At 50.5% G+C, this 15,145-nt stretch overlaps 2 protein-coding genes and 1 long non-coding RNA gene across 4 annotated transcripts in view; 1 reads left to right on the top strand and 2 right to left on the bottom strand.

Annotated features, from left to right (window-relative positions):
- Nucleotides 1-5,020, bottom strand: part of TXLNA (taxilin alpha) — a 13,749-nt gene extending 8,729 nt beyond the window's left edge. Inside the window, exons 1-3 of the mRNA XM_077763529.1 lie at nucleotides 4,556-5,020; nucleotides 3,611-3,949; nucleotides 2,033-2,124 (exon numbers count right to left, since the gene is read on the bottom strand). Of these exons, the coding sequence (XP_077619655.1) occupies nucleotides 2,033-2,124; nucleotides 3,611-3,949; nucleotides 4,556-4,733 (609 nt within the window). The 5' untranslated portion in view covers nucleotides 4,734-5,020. The remainder of the gene's footprint in view (nucleotides 1-2,032; nucleotides 2,125-3,610; nucleotides 3,950-4,555) is intronic.
- Nucleotides 5,021-5,367: 347 nt separating this feature from the next.
- On the top strand, nucleotides 5,368-9,053 carry LOC144231140 (uncharacterized). The gene is made up of 3 exons (XR_013334991.1): nucleotides 5,368-6,035; nucleotides 7,834-7,971; nucleotides 8,420-9,053. It is a non-coding gene; the product is annotated as an uncharacterized LOC144231140 (long non-coding RNA).
- Nucleotides 9,054-13,702: 4,649 nt separating this feature from the next.
- Nucleotides 13,703-15,145, bottom strand: part of KPNA6 (karyopherin subunit alpha 6) — a 51,798-nt gene continuing 50,355 nt past the window's right edge. For both annotated transcript variants that reach the window (XM_077763531.1, XM_077763530.1), the window contains exons 13-14: nucleotides 14,907-15,085; nucleotides 13,703-14,290 (exon numbers count right to left, since the gene is read on the bottom strand). In XM_077763531.1, the coding sequence (XP_077619657.1) occupies nucleotides 14,103-14,290; nucleotides 14,907-15,085 (367 nt within the window). In that variant the 3' untranslated portion in view covers nucleotides 13,703-14,102. The remainder of the gene's footprint in view (nucleotides 14,291-14,906; nucleotides 15,086-15,145) is intronic.

Genomic DNA, 15,145 nt, shown 5'->3' on the forward strand with positions numbered 1-15,145 from the left:
AAAAAAAAAAAAAAAAAAAAGATTCAGACCATTATTCTCTCAACTCCCAGGACACTCACGCCCTCAGGTGAGCTCTCTTGCCACCCGGTCCTCATAGTCACCAGACCTCCGTCACAGCCTCTTGCTACCCCGAGACTTGGCACCACTTCTCTCCACACGACTGTGGTTACCATCTTGGGCTTACATTATGGACACACCTTTACCTCCATTTCGGGCCCTGTCCTCTCCCCAGATCAGCTTCCCTCCCATGAGCCTATTCGACGCGGATACAGTGCGACTCAGTTATGTAATTATAGTTTTTCTAGTGGCTACATTAAAAAAGTAAAAAGTAGGAGTGCCTGGGGGGCTCAGTCGGTTAAGCGTTGGACTTCAGCTCAGGTCATCATCTTGTGGTTCGTGAGTTTGAGCCCCACATCAGGCTCTGTGCTGACAACTTGGAGCCTGGAGCCTGTTTTGGTCTGTGTCTCCCTCTCTCCCCCTCTCAAAAATGAATACATGTTCAAAAAAATTAAAAGGTAAAAAGTAGATGAAATTAACACTACTACAATATTTACTTAATCTAATACCTGCATATTTAAAAAAATTTTTTTTAACGTTTTTTATTTCTGAGAGAGACAGTGTGAGAAGGGGAGAGTCAGAGAGGGAGGGAGGCACAGAATCTGAAACAGGCTCCAGGCTCTGAGCTGCCAGCACAGATGTGAACTCACAAACTGCAAGATCACGACCTGAGCCGAAGTCGGATGCTTAACCAACTGGGTCCCCCAGGCGCCCCCCTCCCAGACAACTATTTCATCCTCCTCCTCGCCTCTCCTCAGCCCCAGCAGGGAGATCCCGCCTCTCTGGGAAGAGAAGCAACCGGAGGTGCAGGGGCACAAGCTGCCCCTCTGCCCATCCGCCTCCGCAGGCCCTCTCCCGTCACTGGGGCCCAGCCGGTGCGGTGCTTCCCACTACAGCCGACCCTCTCCTCGTGTGCTGGCCCTTACCTCCTCGGCTACGTGAGAACATCACTCTAGCGACTCAGCTCCTCCTCTCCGGCTTCATCCAACTTTCCCTGGCCGGCTCATTCTGCAGGGGTGCTATCTCTTTCATACCCTGCCCTTTACGTAGTGGTTATAACAACCCCGTTAGGCAGGTGGGACATTCCCCGCTTTACAAACAAGAACAACTCCCTATAGGAGAATTCCATCTTATAAATGTGAATGGCATGAAAGAATTTAAAAATAAATAATTAGGCAATGACCCTCGTTGGATGAATCTGATGGAAACCTGACGAGGGAGGAACCTGGCTGGGCCCAGCCGAACCCAGTGAACAATCTTCCCTCACTAAGGGTGGGAGAAGCACATTCTGCTTCTCTACAGAGCAGCACTTATGAAAAGCTCCTGTTAAAAAAGAGTTGAATCGGATTGGATCAAGCTTCTAGAGCTAATTTCCACTCTATCTACAAGAACTAAGGAGGTAAAGGAACAAGTTAAATAGCACTGCCAAGTGAGAAAGTGAGATACCCTAGAGGATAAGTGACCTGCAATAAATCAATGTCATGCGGAAAAGGTAGGCAGTAAGAGGAAGACTGTTCTGTGGTAAAAGGGGGAAAAAAAAGTTAAGGACCCAATGTATTAAATAGGCCTCCTCTGGCTCCTGACTTTCATCACATTGATATTTTAAACAACTGGAGAAATAGGTGTGTTTGAGCACATCACGTGACTAACGCTAGTCTTGGCAAGAGTGAGGATGGCCTTGTTCATCTCCGCATTTTGAGCGGACGCACGCTGAAGCACGCAGGGGTGAGCTGCCGTGCTGTGTGGCGCTGGGGCCGGAAGCTGGGGCCGGACCACCGGAATGTGAAGCTTCTCCTCCCAGAGTCAGCCTGGAAGAGGCCGCCTGGGACTTGGCTCCCCACTTAACAGATGGGGAAAAGGCTCAGAGAGGCGGAACGGGAACTAAGCCACCTGCGTGCCCCTGCCCCCTCCACCCCGTGCCAGGTGGCCTCTGCCGACTTTCCGAGGCAGGGCGGGTGCGAGGGGGAGGACTGACCAGTTCAGCGTACTTCTTGCACAGAGCAGCCAGCTTCTCCTCTGGGGTGCTCAGCGTGTTCAGTGTCTGCATCAGCAACGTGATCTCCTTCCCTGCGAAGCACAGGGAGCAAAGGCATGTAACCCCTTCTCTGGGGGTCTCCCCAGGCCCGGGCCCACACTCTTCTGCCTTGAGGCAGCCCTCTCTCCTCACACTTGACACTCCTGTGTGTTGAAGTGGCTGCCAACCCATTAGACTGTGTGCTTTCGGAGGACTGCCGCCAAGCCAACTCTGCCTACTGCTGTGGCCCCAGGACTGCCCGGTACTGTCCCCAGGGCCCACCGCAGAGGACCCGCTCAACAAACGCTTAATAAATGAATGACTATGTGGAGACTCCCTGGTGAACGCCAGGGGTGGGAGAAAAAAAGCTGCCTGCCCTGCCGACAGGAGAAAGAAAGATCCATCTGCAAATCAAGTGCTGCTGTTTCAATGCAAGGGTGGCCCTTCTGAAAGAAGAAGGATGCAAAGGGAAAAGGCCTCCTCGAGAACTACCAAACTCGTCAACAGAGGTGGCCCAACAGCGAGCTGTATTTTTTTCCTCCCCAAGCCCTCCCAAACAGTGAACTTTAAAACGAATATACCTTCCAATATTTGATCCTAAGGTTAAGAAAGAACAAAAACAAACAAAAAGCCCTCTTTCAGCCAGGAGGACAGGCAGGGGGTGGGGAAGCAGGGACTGACACACGGGTATACTATCACCTAACTTTGATTCTTCGACACATCCTAGCCCCCAACTCTCCAATGACCCTCCCTCTCGGTCTGTGCCTGAGTCAGGGAGTCTTCCTTCCGTCTCCCTGGGAGGCCGCTGTACACAGCACAGCAGCAGGCCCCTGAAGTGTCAACCTTGGGAGGCTCCAAAAGATCAGTGTGGAGCCCCCAAAGCACATGTACAAATCCAACTCACGGGGGGTTTCGGTTTGGCTCCTAACATATTAGTTGTCAACTGTTAAAAATCCAGAGAGATTTCACGTAACTCTGGGTAAAAGAAAGGAAAAAGGAAAGAAAAAAAAGGCTGGCTACACTTAGCCTGTAATGTCACATGCCATTATCAACACGCAAGAACCAAGTGGCAATCACCTCTTTGGATGAAGGGGGCATGTCTTGGTCTTCACGTGGCCCCCTGTCTAACCTGGCTTATTTGAGTTTTCAACCCTGGTCTAGTCTAAATCTTACTGTAGAGATGTGAAAACTAAGGACCAGAAAGGAGAAAGGTCTTGCTCAAGTTCACAGGGCAGGTTACAGAGAGCGCTGGCTGACACAGGAGCCCGCTCAGGCCCCCTGCTCTCCATTTTCTCAAAGACAGAGAAGGCAGGCTACATTTCGGTTCTCACTTGCTTGCAGGGCCAGAAGTCCCTGTGCAGTGAACAACTCACACACCTCTGTACTATGGGCCACAGCCCTAGCTTCGAGCAAACTAAGGTAACCTGCTGCCCTAGGAAGCAGTCTCCTGTGAATCCTGGCAGAGAAGGTCAGCCCAAGGAATGCTGGGTCCAAACTCCCCCACCTCACCAGCCTCACAAGAAGCTGCCCTCTGCTCACCCAGACCCTTGGCTTTCTTCTTCTCCTGTGGCCTTCGGTGGTCTCGGTCTCCAACCTCGTCACTTGCCCGGATCTCATCTGTGCCTGGCTCCCCTTTAGAGGTCTCCTTCTCACCATTGACTACTGGGGTCTCTGGCTCAGGCTCCCCATTCCTCGAGGCATAGGTCCGGGACTTGTCTGTATCTTCGGGTTCAGCAGGCTCACCCTGGGCCCCATCCTCACCTGGGCCCCCCTGATTGTTGTCTACACAGTAGGTACTCAGGATGTCTTCCAGCTGGCGGCTCAGCTCCTCAGAGACATCTCGAAGGGCCCCGGACTGAGCTGTTTTGGCTTGTGCTCCTACAGCAGGACAGGCCAAGGGGCAAAATGAAAAACAAGACGGTTATACCAGATGTTGGGATTTAAAGGCCCAAACTTACGGTGTGGGTTAAATGCTGCCCACCTTCTTTAAGCATCAATTTATTTATTTACCTATAAAATGATATAACTATATCCCACTATTGCCCAACCATATGTTGTGAGTGTCAAAGAAATCAAAGCATTCAGCACTTAGGGTTGGCACGTAGCTGGAGCTCAACGGCTAGGCCATCCCCTTCTCCTCCTCGAAGAATCATTTCTTGCTATTAAAAAAGTTCCAGAAAAGCCTCCAACACAAAGAGCAGTTACCCACTGGGGAATGAGGGGTTTCTAACCCAGGTTGGCTGGTCGGGTGTCTCATTTGGCCGCCCCCTGATTTAATCCCGTCCGAGCCTTCCCTCAAGAGTTCTGTTCCAGGACTCACAGTGGGAGGCGCTATCACCCCCCCACCCCCAGGAAGCGGTGCGGATCTGGGGGAGGGAGGAAGCGGGTGGCACAGACAGCGGCCAAGGCCTCTGACTCCAGAAGCTACCCTAGCGCACCACAAACCCCTCCCCCTGCCCGCTGGAAAGCAGAGCTGGCACACACCCTCAGTCTTCCCCGGGGCCTGGCTGGAAGAACCTTCGGCTTCGGGCGCAGGAGCCGCCTGGTTGGGCCGCCCCTGGGCTCCCTCTGGTCCTGCTTCCGCTTGCCCTGGGCTGCTTTTTGGATTGGAAGTGTTGCCCGACTGCTTGGCAGCCCCGTTCTTTTTGTCTTGGTTCTTCATTGTAGTCTGCAGTGCTAGGCTGGGAGCGGATCCTATGGAAACAAACACACTCTCTATTCTCCAGACTTCGACCGTCTTCACAGCCTGGACCCGAGATCCCGGTACCGGGTGCACAGAGCTTCTTAGAACACGCCGGCCGGCCTTCACGAGAGGGAGCCAACGGTTCCGTCTCCGGCCGGCGAGGGCTCCTTTCTCGATCCGAGCCGCTTCCCGGCACTACTCGACCCCCTCGCCGCAGGCCGAGCGCGGGATAGGCTCAGAGCGGGAGACTGACGTGGCGGGACGCTCGATTCCCATCNGCCCCGCCCGCCAGCGCATGCGCAAAGACCTCAGCCCTGCCCCCCCCACGGCCCGAACCCTCGCGCGGAATCGGCGTGATTCCCACCACTGACCGAGAGCGTTGAGGCCCACAGGCCCAGTGGTTGCCTCGTTCCCCCAGACTCCGCGACACGCACCTCACCGCCGACGTCCCGACGGCTTCGCCCGCTCTGGCCTCGCACCGGAAACCCTTGGCAACCGCTGCCGGCCGAGTCGNAGCCAATCAATAGTCAGCGCTCTCGCGGGGCTTGCTGGGAAAGATGAAGCGATGGCGGCCTCTGAGGCGGGGGAGTTGGGAAGGCGGGGGAGGAAAAGGACTACAAGTCCCGTCATGCGCCGGGGGCTGACCGCCCACACCCCCCAATCTCCCAAGATGCAATGGAAAGAACTTTAGTCCTGGGAGCCGGGTACCCCGGAGGTCTGAAAGGAGCTAGTCATTCTGCACGGATACACGACACGAGTCCTTCCTGTTCCTGTCATGCAGAAGTTATGATTCAGGTCCAAAGCCCTGCGGCTGGCTGTTCTTTCCTGCACGCCCCGACCAGCCCTTACTCCCCTTTTGTGAACGCCCGTGACTAGGAGGAACTCTGAGGACGAGGGATAGAATGAATATTGGGCTGGAATCGGGAGATATGTATTCCAGTCCTAACCTCATCACTAATTTGCTGTGACCAGACATTTTCCGTATTCAAACGAAAACTCTTCATAACAATAGCAGTTCTTTGAGCGCTTACCGTGTGCTTTCCCATCTTCTAGCTTAATCCTTGTAACTACTTATCAAGATGAGTAGTATTTGTTATTCCCATTTGCGTCTGAGGAGAGTAAGGTAAAAAGATAACTTTGTCGCATCGCTATGAGTGGTTCCAGCAGGGACTCAGAAGCAGGAAGTCTGGCACCAGTACCCGTTTTAACCACTGAACTACCCTCCCTAACTCGTACCCAGAAGAAATGAACATGGCACGCTTTCCTCGAGGATGAGTCAAGGTAATTTGTGAAATTATGTCCTCCCCTTCTCTATTACTAACCCTAGTCCTTCTTTGGAAGGGGCTGAGGGGCATCTGCAAGAAGTTTGGCCACAGTAGATTCCTGAGCCCTTTCCTTTCCCTTTCCCTTTCCTTTCCTTCCTCTCTCTCCCTCCCTCCCTTCCTTCCTTCCTCTCTTTCTTCCTTCCTCTCTCTCTTTCTTTCTCTTCCTTCCTTCCTTTTTAATGTTTATTTATTTGAGAGAGAGAGAGAGAGAGAGAGCAGGTGAGGGGCAGAGAGCAAGGGAGATACAGAATCTGAAGCGGGCTCCAGGCTCTGAGCTAGCTGTCAGCACAGAGCCCCATGCGGGGCTCGAACTCAACAAATGTGAGATCATGACCTGAGCCGAAGTCGGACGCTTAACGACTGAGCCACCCAGGTGCCTGCCTGAGCCTTTTCTTTGACTGGTCCACCCTCTGCAGACAAAATCCCAGTTGCACCCGGCTAAAGGGGGGAGAACCCAAACTTTCTCCAAATGTAAGATCACAGTTCTTTATCCAGCTGCCTATAGATAAGAGAAAAACAGCCAACCCATGTGCCTGGAATTTAATGTAGAAATGGTCTGACTTTTGTTTCCAGACAATCCTATCCATGCTCTCTGCCTTTTTTGTTCCCAGTATAGTCTTAATCTTGCCAGAATTTCCCAGTTTTTGCAGGTGCTATTCCAGCTTCCAAAATACACTTCTGGCAAAAACAATAAATTGAGGCCCAGCACAAGGGCCACTTCAGAGCCTTCCCAGTGCTCTGTAGTCTGTCACATCTCCCTATGTCTGGATAGAGCTCTGTAACAGCATTGGTAAGGAGATGTTGAAATTATTTGCTTACAAGTCAGTGAACATTACAAGNCTTTCCTTTCCTTCCTCTCTCTCCCTCCCTCCCTTCCTTCCTTCCTCTCTTTCTTCCTTCCTCTCTCTCTTTCTTTCTCTTCCTTCCTTCCTTTTTAATGTTTATTTATTTGAGAGAGAGAGAGAGAGAGAGAGCAGGTGAGGGGCAGAGAGCAAGGGAGATACAGAATCTGAAGCGGGCTCCAGGCTCTGAGCTAGCTGTCAGCACAGAGCCCCATGCGGGGCTCGAACTCAACAAATGTGAGATCATGACCTGAGCCGAAGTCGGACGCTTAACGACTGAGCCACCCAGGTGCCTGCCTGAGCCTTTTCTTTGACTGGTCCACCCTCTGCAGACAAAATCCCAGTTGCACCCGGCTAAAGGGGGGAGAACCCAAACTTTCTCCAAATGTAAGATCACAGTTCTTTATCCAGCTGCCTATAGATAAGAGAAAAACAGCCAACCCATGTGCCTGGAATTTAATGTAGAAATGGTCTGACTTTTGTTTCCAGACAATCCTATCCATGCTCTCTGCCTTTTTTGTTCCCAGTATAGTCTTAATCTTGCCAGAATTTCCCAGTTTTTGCAGGTGCTATTCCAGCTTCCAAAATACACTTCTGGCAAAAACAATAAATTGAGGCCCAGCACAAGGGCCACTTCAGAGCCTTCCCAGTGCTCTGTAGTCTGTCACATCTCCCTATGTCTGGATAGAGCTCTGTAACAGCATTGGTAAGGAGATGTTGAAATTATTTGCTTACAAGTCAGTGAACATTACAAGAACTATTGGCTAAATCCTCATCTTAAAGCCTAGCATCTGTCTGGGACAGTGAGGGCAGAGAATGAAATTGTGCAAATCAAGACTTGTTTTGGGGGCTCTTCAAGATGTTCAGTATTTTCCTCAGACTTCAGGGCAGTGCTCTAACCCCATCTTGTAGTCTGCTGTTTACCAGGTAACATTGAGAGGCAATGTGGCTGAAGGTGGAACTCAAGCCAGAAAGGTTTGGAATCCAGGTCTCTGAGAACGAAGGCCCTTGATTATTTCCAGACAAACACGCTGGAAGTCTCTTGAGGAGGTAATATATAAATCAGGGCTTGATGGATTCCCGTGGGAAGAGGGTGTGGCATTCTAGGCAGAGATAAAGATGGGAAGAACAATGTATGCATGGGGTGATGGGGTGGAATGGTGTAGCTAGAAAGATCAACAGTGGCTTTACAAGGGCCAGCTGGGTAATGATTAGGCAGGCAAGGAATAAGAAAATTTGAGAAATGTGGGTTGAAGGTTATTTTCTCCTTTGCTGTAAAAGAAAATAGTAATAATAACACCTGCCAGTAGAGGGGACCATTGATAACAGTGGATTGTGGTAAAATAGAGCTCTTGCAGATTGTTTTCAAGCAGAAACTTAGACCCAGTAGTGTGAGCTTATTTTCCAAGATAGGTCTTTTTTTTTTTTTTTAATGTTACCAATGGGGACCCCTGCGTGGCTCAGTCGGTTAAGTGTCTGACTCTTGATTTTGGTTCAGGTCATGATCTCGTGGTTCATGGGATTGAGCCCTGTGTCCGCCTCTGTGCTGACAGTGTGGAGCCTGCTTGGGATCCTCTCCCGCCCTCTCCCTCAAAATAAACATTAAACCCAAACCCTCCTTTTGGGATGAATCAGCTTTTTGGCTGCTTGTTTGTAATCTCTGTCCTGGAATTGATCTAAATGTGAGAAGGGCTCAAAGGGCTTTGAGTGGAGCTGATAAAATTATATCAAAATCCTATAGAGAAACTCTGGAAAATGCAAACTAAATTACTGTGACAGAACATGCCTCAGTGGTTGCTGGGGTTTGGGCAGGAAGGTGGAATCCCACAGGGGCTTGCGGGAAATTCTGGAAGTGATGGGAAATGTTTACTGTCACGATTGTGATGATGGTTTCGTGGGCATAGGTCAAAACTTATCAAACTGCACCTTTTAAATATGTGTCATTCACTGTATATCAATTATATCTCAATAGAGCGGATTAAAAAAATTCTTTATAGCAGCAGTAGGCTGCTGCAATCCCAATTCCACGGTTAGGCCCTAAGTTTAAACACCCTTTCCTCAATCACTTCCCCAAACTCCAGTTTAGGATCATTCCAAAGAAGACAATTTAGAACTTTGCAACAGGTTTTTATTTTTGCTTTATATCTAGTACAGTGTTTGAAACCTAAAGAAATACATTTTCTCTTCAAATTTGGATGTGTATATAAATATCATTTGTCTGGACTCAGCACACTCAATGCCACCGTTTCTTGGCCTATGTCTGCTCTGAAATCATCAAACTTTGTCTGTCTACCCAGGGGCCCTGAGAACATGGAAAACAGCCAGAGTTTATAATTCTTGGAAAACTAAAAGCAAATGAATTTGGAAAGAATAAACCAGTGAGGAAGAAGTTTCGATTCAGCGTCCTAGGGTCTTTAGCTGGGAACCCAGGATGTTTTTGAAGGACTTCTGGCCTGTCTTGGGTGGCTGGGACCTCATACCGCCTCTCCACCCCCTACGCTTCTTTAGTGGTTCAAAGACAGTTCCCACAGCAGCTGGCAAAAAAAGAGTACCTAACTCCAGGGCCTGAGAGTTCTTGTAGAGGTGGACTCATTAAAGACATCCTGAGTCAGGGGTTCCCAGCCAGTCAGTCTCTGGATCTGTGGTTTGACTTCCTTCACTGCCTCCAGGGCATGGCAGAGTTTTCTCTCCCCAAACCCAGGGGCTGAAAATCTAACCTACACAGGGGCGCAGGTCTGGCTGTTCAGGTCTGTGCTAAAGTGGACTTCAGGAGTCAGGCTGGCCCAGAAATAACAAGGTAGGCCCGGACCCACCGGAGACCTTTATAACACACTACACAAACCTTTTCCTGGGTGTTCTGGAACCAACCCGAAAGTTAATGCTCCCTCCCACACCTGGTTTTGGCTCTGCACATACCCCAGGCCTGATGAAAAATGCCCTCTCAGAGGAAAAATAACAGCTTTAATTCAGACTTGATTGGCACTGACTTTGAATTCCCTTATCATGGTTTTAGTGGGGGGGTGGACCTAGGTGGACCCTACCTAGGGGGTAGACAGTGGGATGGCTGAATCATTTATGAAGGCCTTGGCCAAAGAGCAGCTAGTTCCTACCACATGATCCCTGCAGGATCCATGTTCTCAGCTTGCTGGCTTAACAAAAGAATTCAAGAGTTAAGACACAGAAAAAATACTGGACAAGATTGGTCTACGATGTGCAATCTTAAAACGGCTGTGAAAGAAATCTACTCTGAGCAAATTCTCAGGCGCACACACTCACTTCTACGACAGTCCTATCCGGAAGATGTCGCTTCTGGTAGTGAGCACTCTCTATGGGTCAGCACACCAAGCCTTGCGCCTTTCCCCTCGCCGGGGAGGTACGCGGGCACACACAGGCCTGAGGCCTCCAGCCAGCCTGTTCTCCTTCCAGCTCCCAACTCAAACTCCAGAATCTGAGCTCACAAGATGAATCTACTGAGGAATCCAAGGTGACGGATACTGAGCTGAGGGAGTCTCAGGGAGGAGATGTGGCTGGAATGAATGAGCTGAGGTCTCCAAAGAGGGGCACCGTGGGAAGGGGTGGGGGGCGGGAGTACTCTTAGGGGTTCATCTCCTTCCCTTCTGGTCTGCTAGAATGGGGTAAGTCTAGGATACAGAGGAAAGGCAGGTAGACGTGATAAAATGGAAATCCAGTTCATTCTGCTAGGACGGTTTTCATTTTAAACGGGTGTGGCTTGAGAGAAATAAGAGTGTGCCCGAGAGCCTTCTTTTGCTCTTCTTTGACCAAGTACAGTAGCAGCTATAATCTGTGCAGTTTAGCTCCAAAACACACGGCTCTGGGACAGTGGTCTCCAGAGCAAAGGGTAGAAGGAGCAGATCTAAGGGTTCTAGGTAAGGAGGGGAAACAGCAAGGATTCCTGAAAGCTGAGGTCATCAATGCCTGCTCCTCGGAAGGGTCGTGTGTACCCACTGCCCCAGGTAACTAGGCTGCGGCTGAACGCGGAACCCATATGGTTCTACCAGAGGCAGTAGCAACACCAAGGTCAGGCAGTCAGTCACTGGGGATAGCTCAGAACGGAGGCGGGTTTCTGAGACTGGAGACTGTAATAGTACTAGAGAAGATGTAAGGGGTGGGATAACCAGAGCGGCTGGCCATAAAATAGCCGGCACTGTTCGAAACAGCACGGAACACTTGAGCTAAGAAGGCGGCTCCCTGTCCCCTAATCCACACCTAGATACCTCCACCTCCACCTGAGATCTTAAAATGGCTAGAGCAGCCATGTGCCCAAATAGAAAGATTCCAAAAACATGTCTTTTCAGGCTATTCAGGCTATTCCCTACAACAGGCTGGGGAGCTCCCTCATCCCTACAACATCCATTCGGAAATCCACCAGAAAGTGCCCTTTGACCTCACCAAGGGCAGGGTCTAGAGTCCAGACGGGGGCTGGCCACAAAGAATGGCTGTCAAGGCTGGGCTACAGAAATAATGTTCTGCTTCCCAAGAGGGCCAAGGGAGAGGAGGAGACAGAGAAGATGGTATTACTGCCCCTGGGGGCTGGAAGAACCTCACCTGCTGGCTGAAAGGGTTGGTTAGAGGGAAACAATGGGAAAATATGGGCTGAGGAAGACACCAACAAAGGAAAGCTCCTAGAGGCCACTTTATCTGATGAGAAATCTGTCCTCATGTTGTGCCCTGGGAGACTTCACCTTTGAAGTCCTTGGAGAAAACTGGCTTTAAGCAGCAGCCAGAAGATCAAAAGAGAATCTTCCATCTGGTACAGGCTCCAGATCTGAAGTGTAAGATTTTAGAGGTGCAGCTGGGAAAAGCAGGATGTGTATGTCTCACAAGAAAAATCTGGCCCCAATGCTAGGGACTCAGCTATTGCTTGAGATGTATAAAATAGGTCCTACTAAAGTGCTTTGCCCTTTGGATAAGGACGTTGGGGGGGGAGGGTGAGGTGGGGGGGCAGGTGGCTTTGAACTGTAGGAGAACAGTTTTGTGATGGAGGCAGCAGGCCAAGTGACAAGGGTCCTGCCCCTTGCCTACTTGTGGGTTGGTGGCTGTCACTCCTAAGCTGAAGAAGAGCATCTGATTCACTAAAGTGGAGCAGCATTGGTGGGATTTTTCAGTGGCAACCACAAGCCCCAAACCACCTTTCTCAGAAAATGGTTCTGGGACTGGATCTCAACACTAGGAGAGGGCAAGTTCAAGACCAATGGCTGACGGTGAGCACCTAAACTTTAGATCTGTAAGCAGAGGGGTATAGGTTTAACCTGAGCCGGGCGGGGCCGGGGGTATGGGGGAATGGGAGCAAGAGCGGCACAGTCTCCGGGGAAGGTAAACTACAGCTGGGCGCAGGCACCCAACTGACCACAGTGGGGAAGCAAGAACAGGGCAGGCTGTGCCCACAGCTCCGCAGCTGATCTACACTTGGCCGGCAGCTTTCTCCATCCTTCTCCCCAACAACTGGGCTCTACTATCATGTAGTCCACCAAAGCATAGGTGAGCCACTGAAGCATCACGCTAGCTTTCCTCAAATAGAAAAGGCATTAGGATTATAACTGTCACAAGGAAGGGCAAGACCCAAACCAGGTCCAAGGATTCCCAAACAGGAAAGATACCAGTAACTCTCACAAAAGTCCGGAGGCTGCTAAGTTCCGTGATACCTGGAGAAGCAGCCACGTGTGGGAACTTATGCGGACAGGGCCTTTGAGACAGAATCTAAGAAGGCAGACTGCTTTCTGGGTTTCCTAATATAAGCAGGACACTTAGCAGTAAGGACTAGAGTGGTAGACTTCACGGGGCCCTGGGGCCATCCTTGCTCCCTGCAGGTACTGGGACAGTCAGACCAGGCTGACCTGCTATGTAAAGGTTCCAGCGCTACGGGTTGGTCCCAGGGGGTGGCCCAGAACCTAAGCAGAGGGGAAAAGGACCAAGCTCAGGCTCCCTGAGCCACGGACCTTCCCCATCTCTTTTTGGTCTTCCTCACAGTACCCTACTTCGAGAAATTACAGACAGTTCTTCCTCTTGAGACCAATTAAGATTGACCTACCTAATATATAGAATATAAAAAAATACAGAACTTTTTGACATTCTCTCCTTTGGAAGTAAAATATACATGATCCAACTATGGAAGAGGACGAGGAAGAAGAAAGGCCAAAGGCAGGGATCCCTGGCTATCCCAATACATGACGTTCTCACTCCAGCCGCCTCTGCAACTGATGGGTCACCAGAGCGAGGACTTTCTCCTCAGGAGAGAGGAAGGCCCACAGACCTCCGTCTCGTGCTTAGGAGAAAATACAGCTACCTCAGAGGTTCATTCAGCTCCGAGGGGAATTTTCAAGTAAACAAATGAAGCTGGGTCGCACCACAGGAAGGTGGGCAGGGAACGTGGGGTCAGCAGCGGCACATGGGAAGCCCCATCCAAAGGCCTGTGCTCCTCCCTCCCCTCCCCTCCCACTGGCGCACGTGCCCCTGGAGAGGGAAGGAGATCTCCCAAGCTAAAGAGGTCCAGGAAAGGGTTAGAGGGAGGAAGGGGCCTTTGTCTCATGGTGGCCTCCCCCTCGGCCTCTAGTCCCAGACCATGCTGGTAGCTGGGATTCCTAAAACCAGGAACTCATGGCTCTTGGAAAGAGCAATCTTAATACAAGAAAAATGTGCAAAAGAAAAAAAAAATTAAATAACTCAATCCAAGCATACAAGATTAATATTCTGTCAGAGCAAGAACACTTTGTTTTGGATTTCTCCCCTTCCCTCCCACCCCCCCGCCCCCACCTCTGGNAGAGAACTGGGAAGGATGAAGGAAGATAAAAGGGAAGGAAGTCACCACTAAAGAAAAAATAAAATAAAAAAAAAGGTGCAAAATTGATTACCTCAGTCCTCCTTTGTCTACCCCTGGGCTCCTGGGTTAAAGACATATGTGCAGCCAAAATATAGTGTAAGGAAGAAAAACCCAACACGTCCCCTTCTTGTCACAAAACCCAAATGTGAGCCTCAGATGGTTCTGTCTGTCCAGAGGGTGCTCCCTCCAGGGAAGGGGGCGGAGCAGGTCAAGAGCACAGTTTCCAGGGCAGCAGAGGTGTATGGTGGCTGATGATGGGGGGGCTGGTTTCCCGCCCACCAGAGGGCTGCTCTTCCGCTGGTTGGTGGTGCTTCCCATCCCCTCCCCTCCCCGGAGGCAGACATTATAGCTGGAAGCCCTCCATGGGGGCCTCAGGCTGCTGGAAGATGAACTGCTGTTGTGTCTCATCCACCTGGGGGGCCAGGCTGCTATCATCATCTTCTACACCGAAGTAGTGCTCAATGAGGTCGAAGGCCTTCTGGTAGATCTCCTGGTTCTCATGGCTCTGGAGAAATTCGATTTTATCCAAGCCTATGGTGGCAAGAAAGAGGGAGGACAAGAGCAAACTGTGACTGCTTTTCCACGGGGCCATGAAATAGTTATCTGTTTTTCCTTCCCTGTGGCATGTTAGGATTTATCAATACAAGTAATATGATCAGATCTCTCTCTGACCTGAAAGAAGAGAATTAAGACCTTTTCCTAAAACTACATAACCCCAAAGGAAAAGGCCCAGAACATCAGTTATAAATCAGTAGTTCTAGTCCCGATTCTGCTTCTAACTACCGGAGTGGCCTGGGCAAATCATTAGCTTCTCTAAAGTTCTCAGAGATGAGTGATGAGCACTCTTACTGGAACTTGCTAGATACTCAGCTGAGAAATCAGTGCCTGATTCTCTCATCAATTCTGGAGCTTTATTTTTGCATCTGTGCCATACCTACTCACTAGGCAGAACCTGTCAAAAAGAGAATTGATCTACTGCTCCTCAGAGGGTGAAGGGTATGATGGGATAGAACTTTGCATTCAATGATGACCCCCAAAATCCCACAGCCTCACATGTATACTACTTTGGGGGCACACAGTCCCTGGGTCCTGACCTAGAACTTCTCTACCTAAGGGAGAGGTGAGATGTTGGGGAGACGGCACACACCATAGGCTTCCTCGATGAGGCCACAGTAGGGGTTGACCCCTGAGCCACTGCGCTTGCCCTCTTGCTCTCCAAGCCGAAGGATGTTCTCCAGCCCATTGAGGGCCACCTGCACGATCTTCGAATCCATCACCGTCAGCAAGTCACACAGGGGTTTGATGCAGCCCAGTGAGACTAGATACCTGGGGGCAGAGACCAGGAAAGTCCTAAATTAACAAAGCGCAAGGGAGGTACTAGGCAGG

Source organism: Crocuta crocuta, unplaced genomic scaffold (genome assembly GCF_008692635.1).
Source record: "Crocuta crocuta isolate KB4526 unplaced genomic scaffold, BGI_CrCroc_1.0 scaffold214, whole genome shotgun sequence".
NCBI lineage: Eukaryota > Metazoa > Chordata > Mammalia > Carnivora > Hyaenidae > Crocuta > Crocuta crocuta.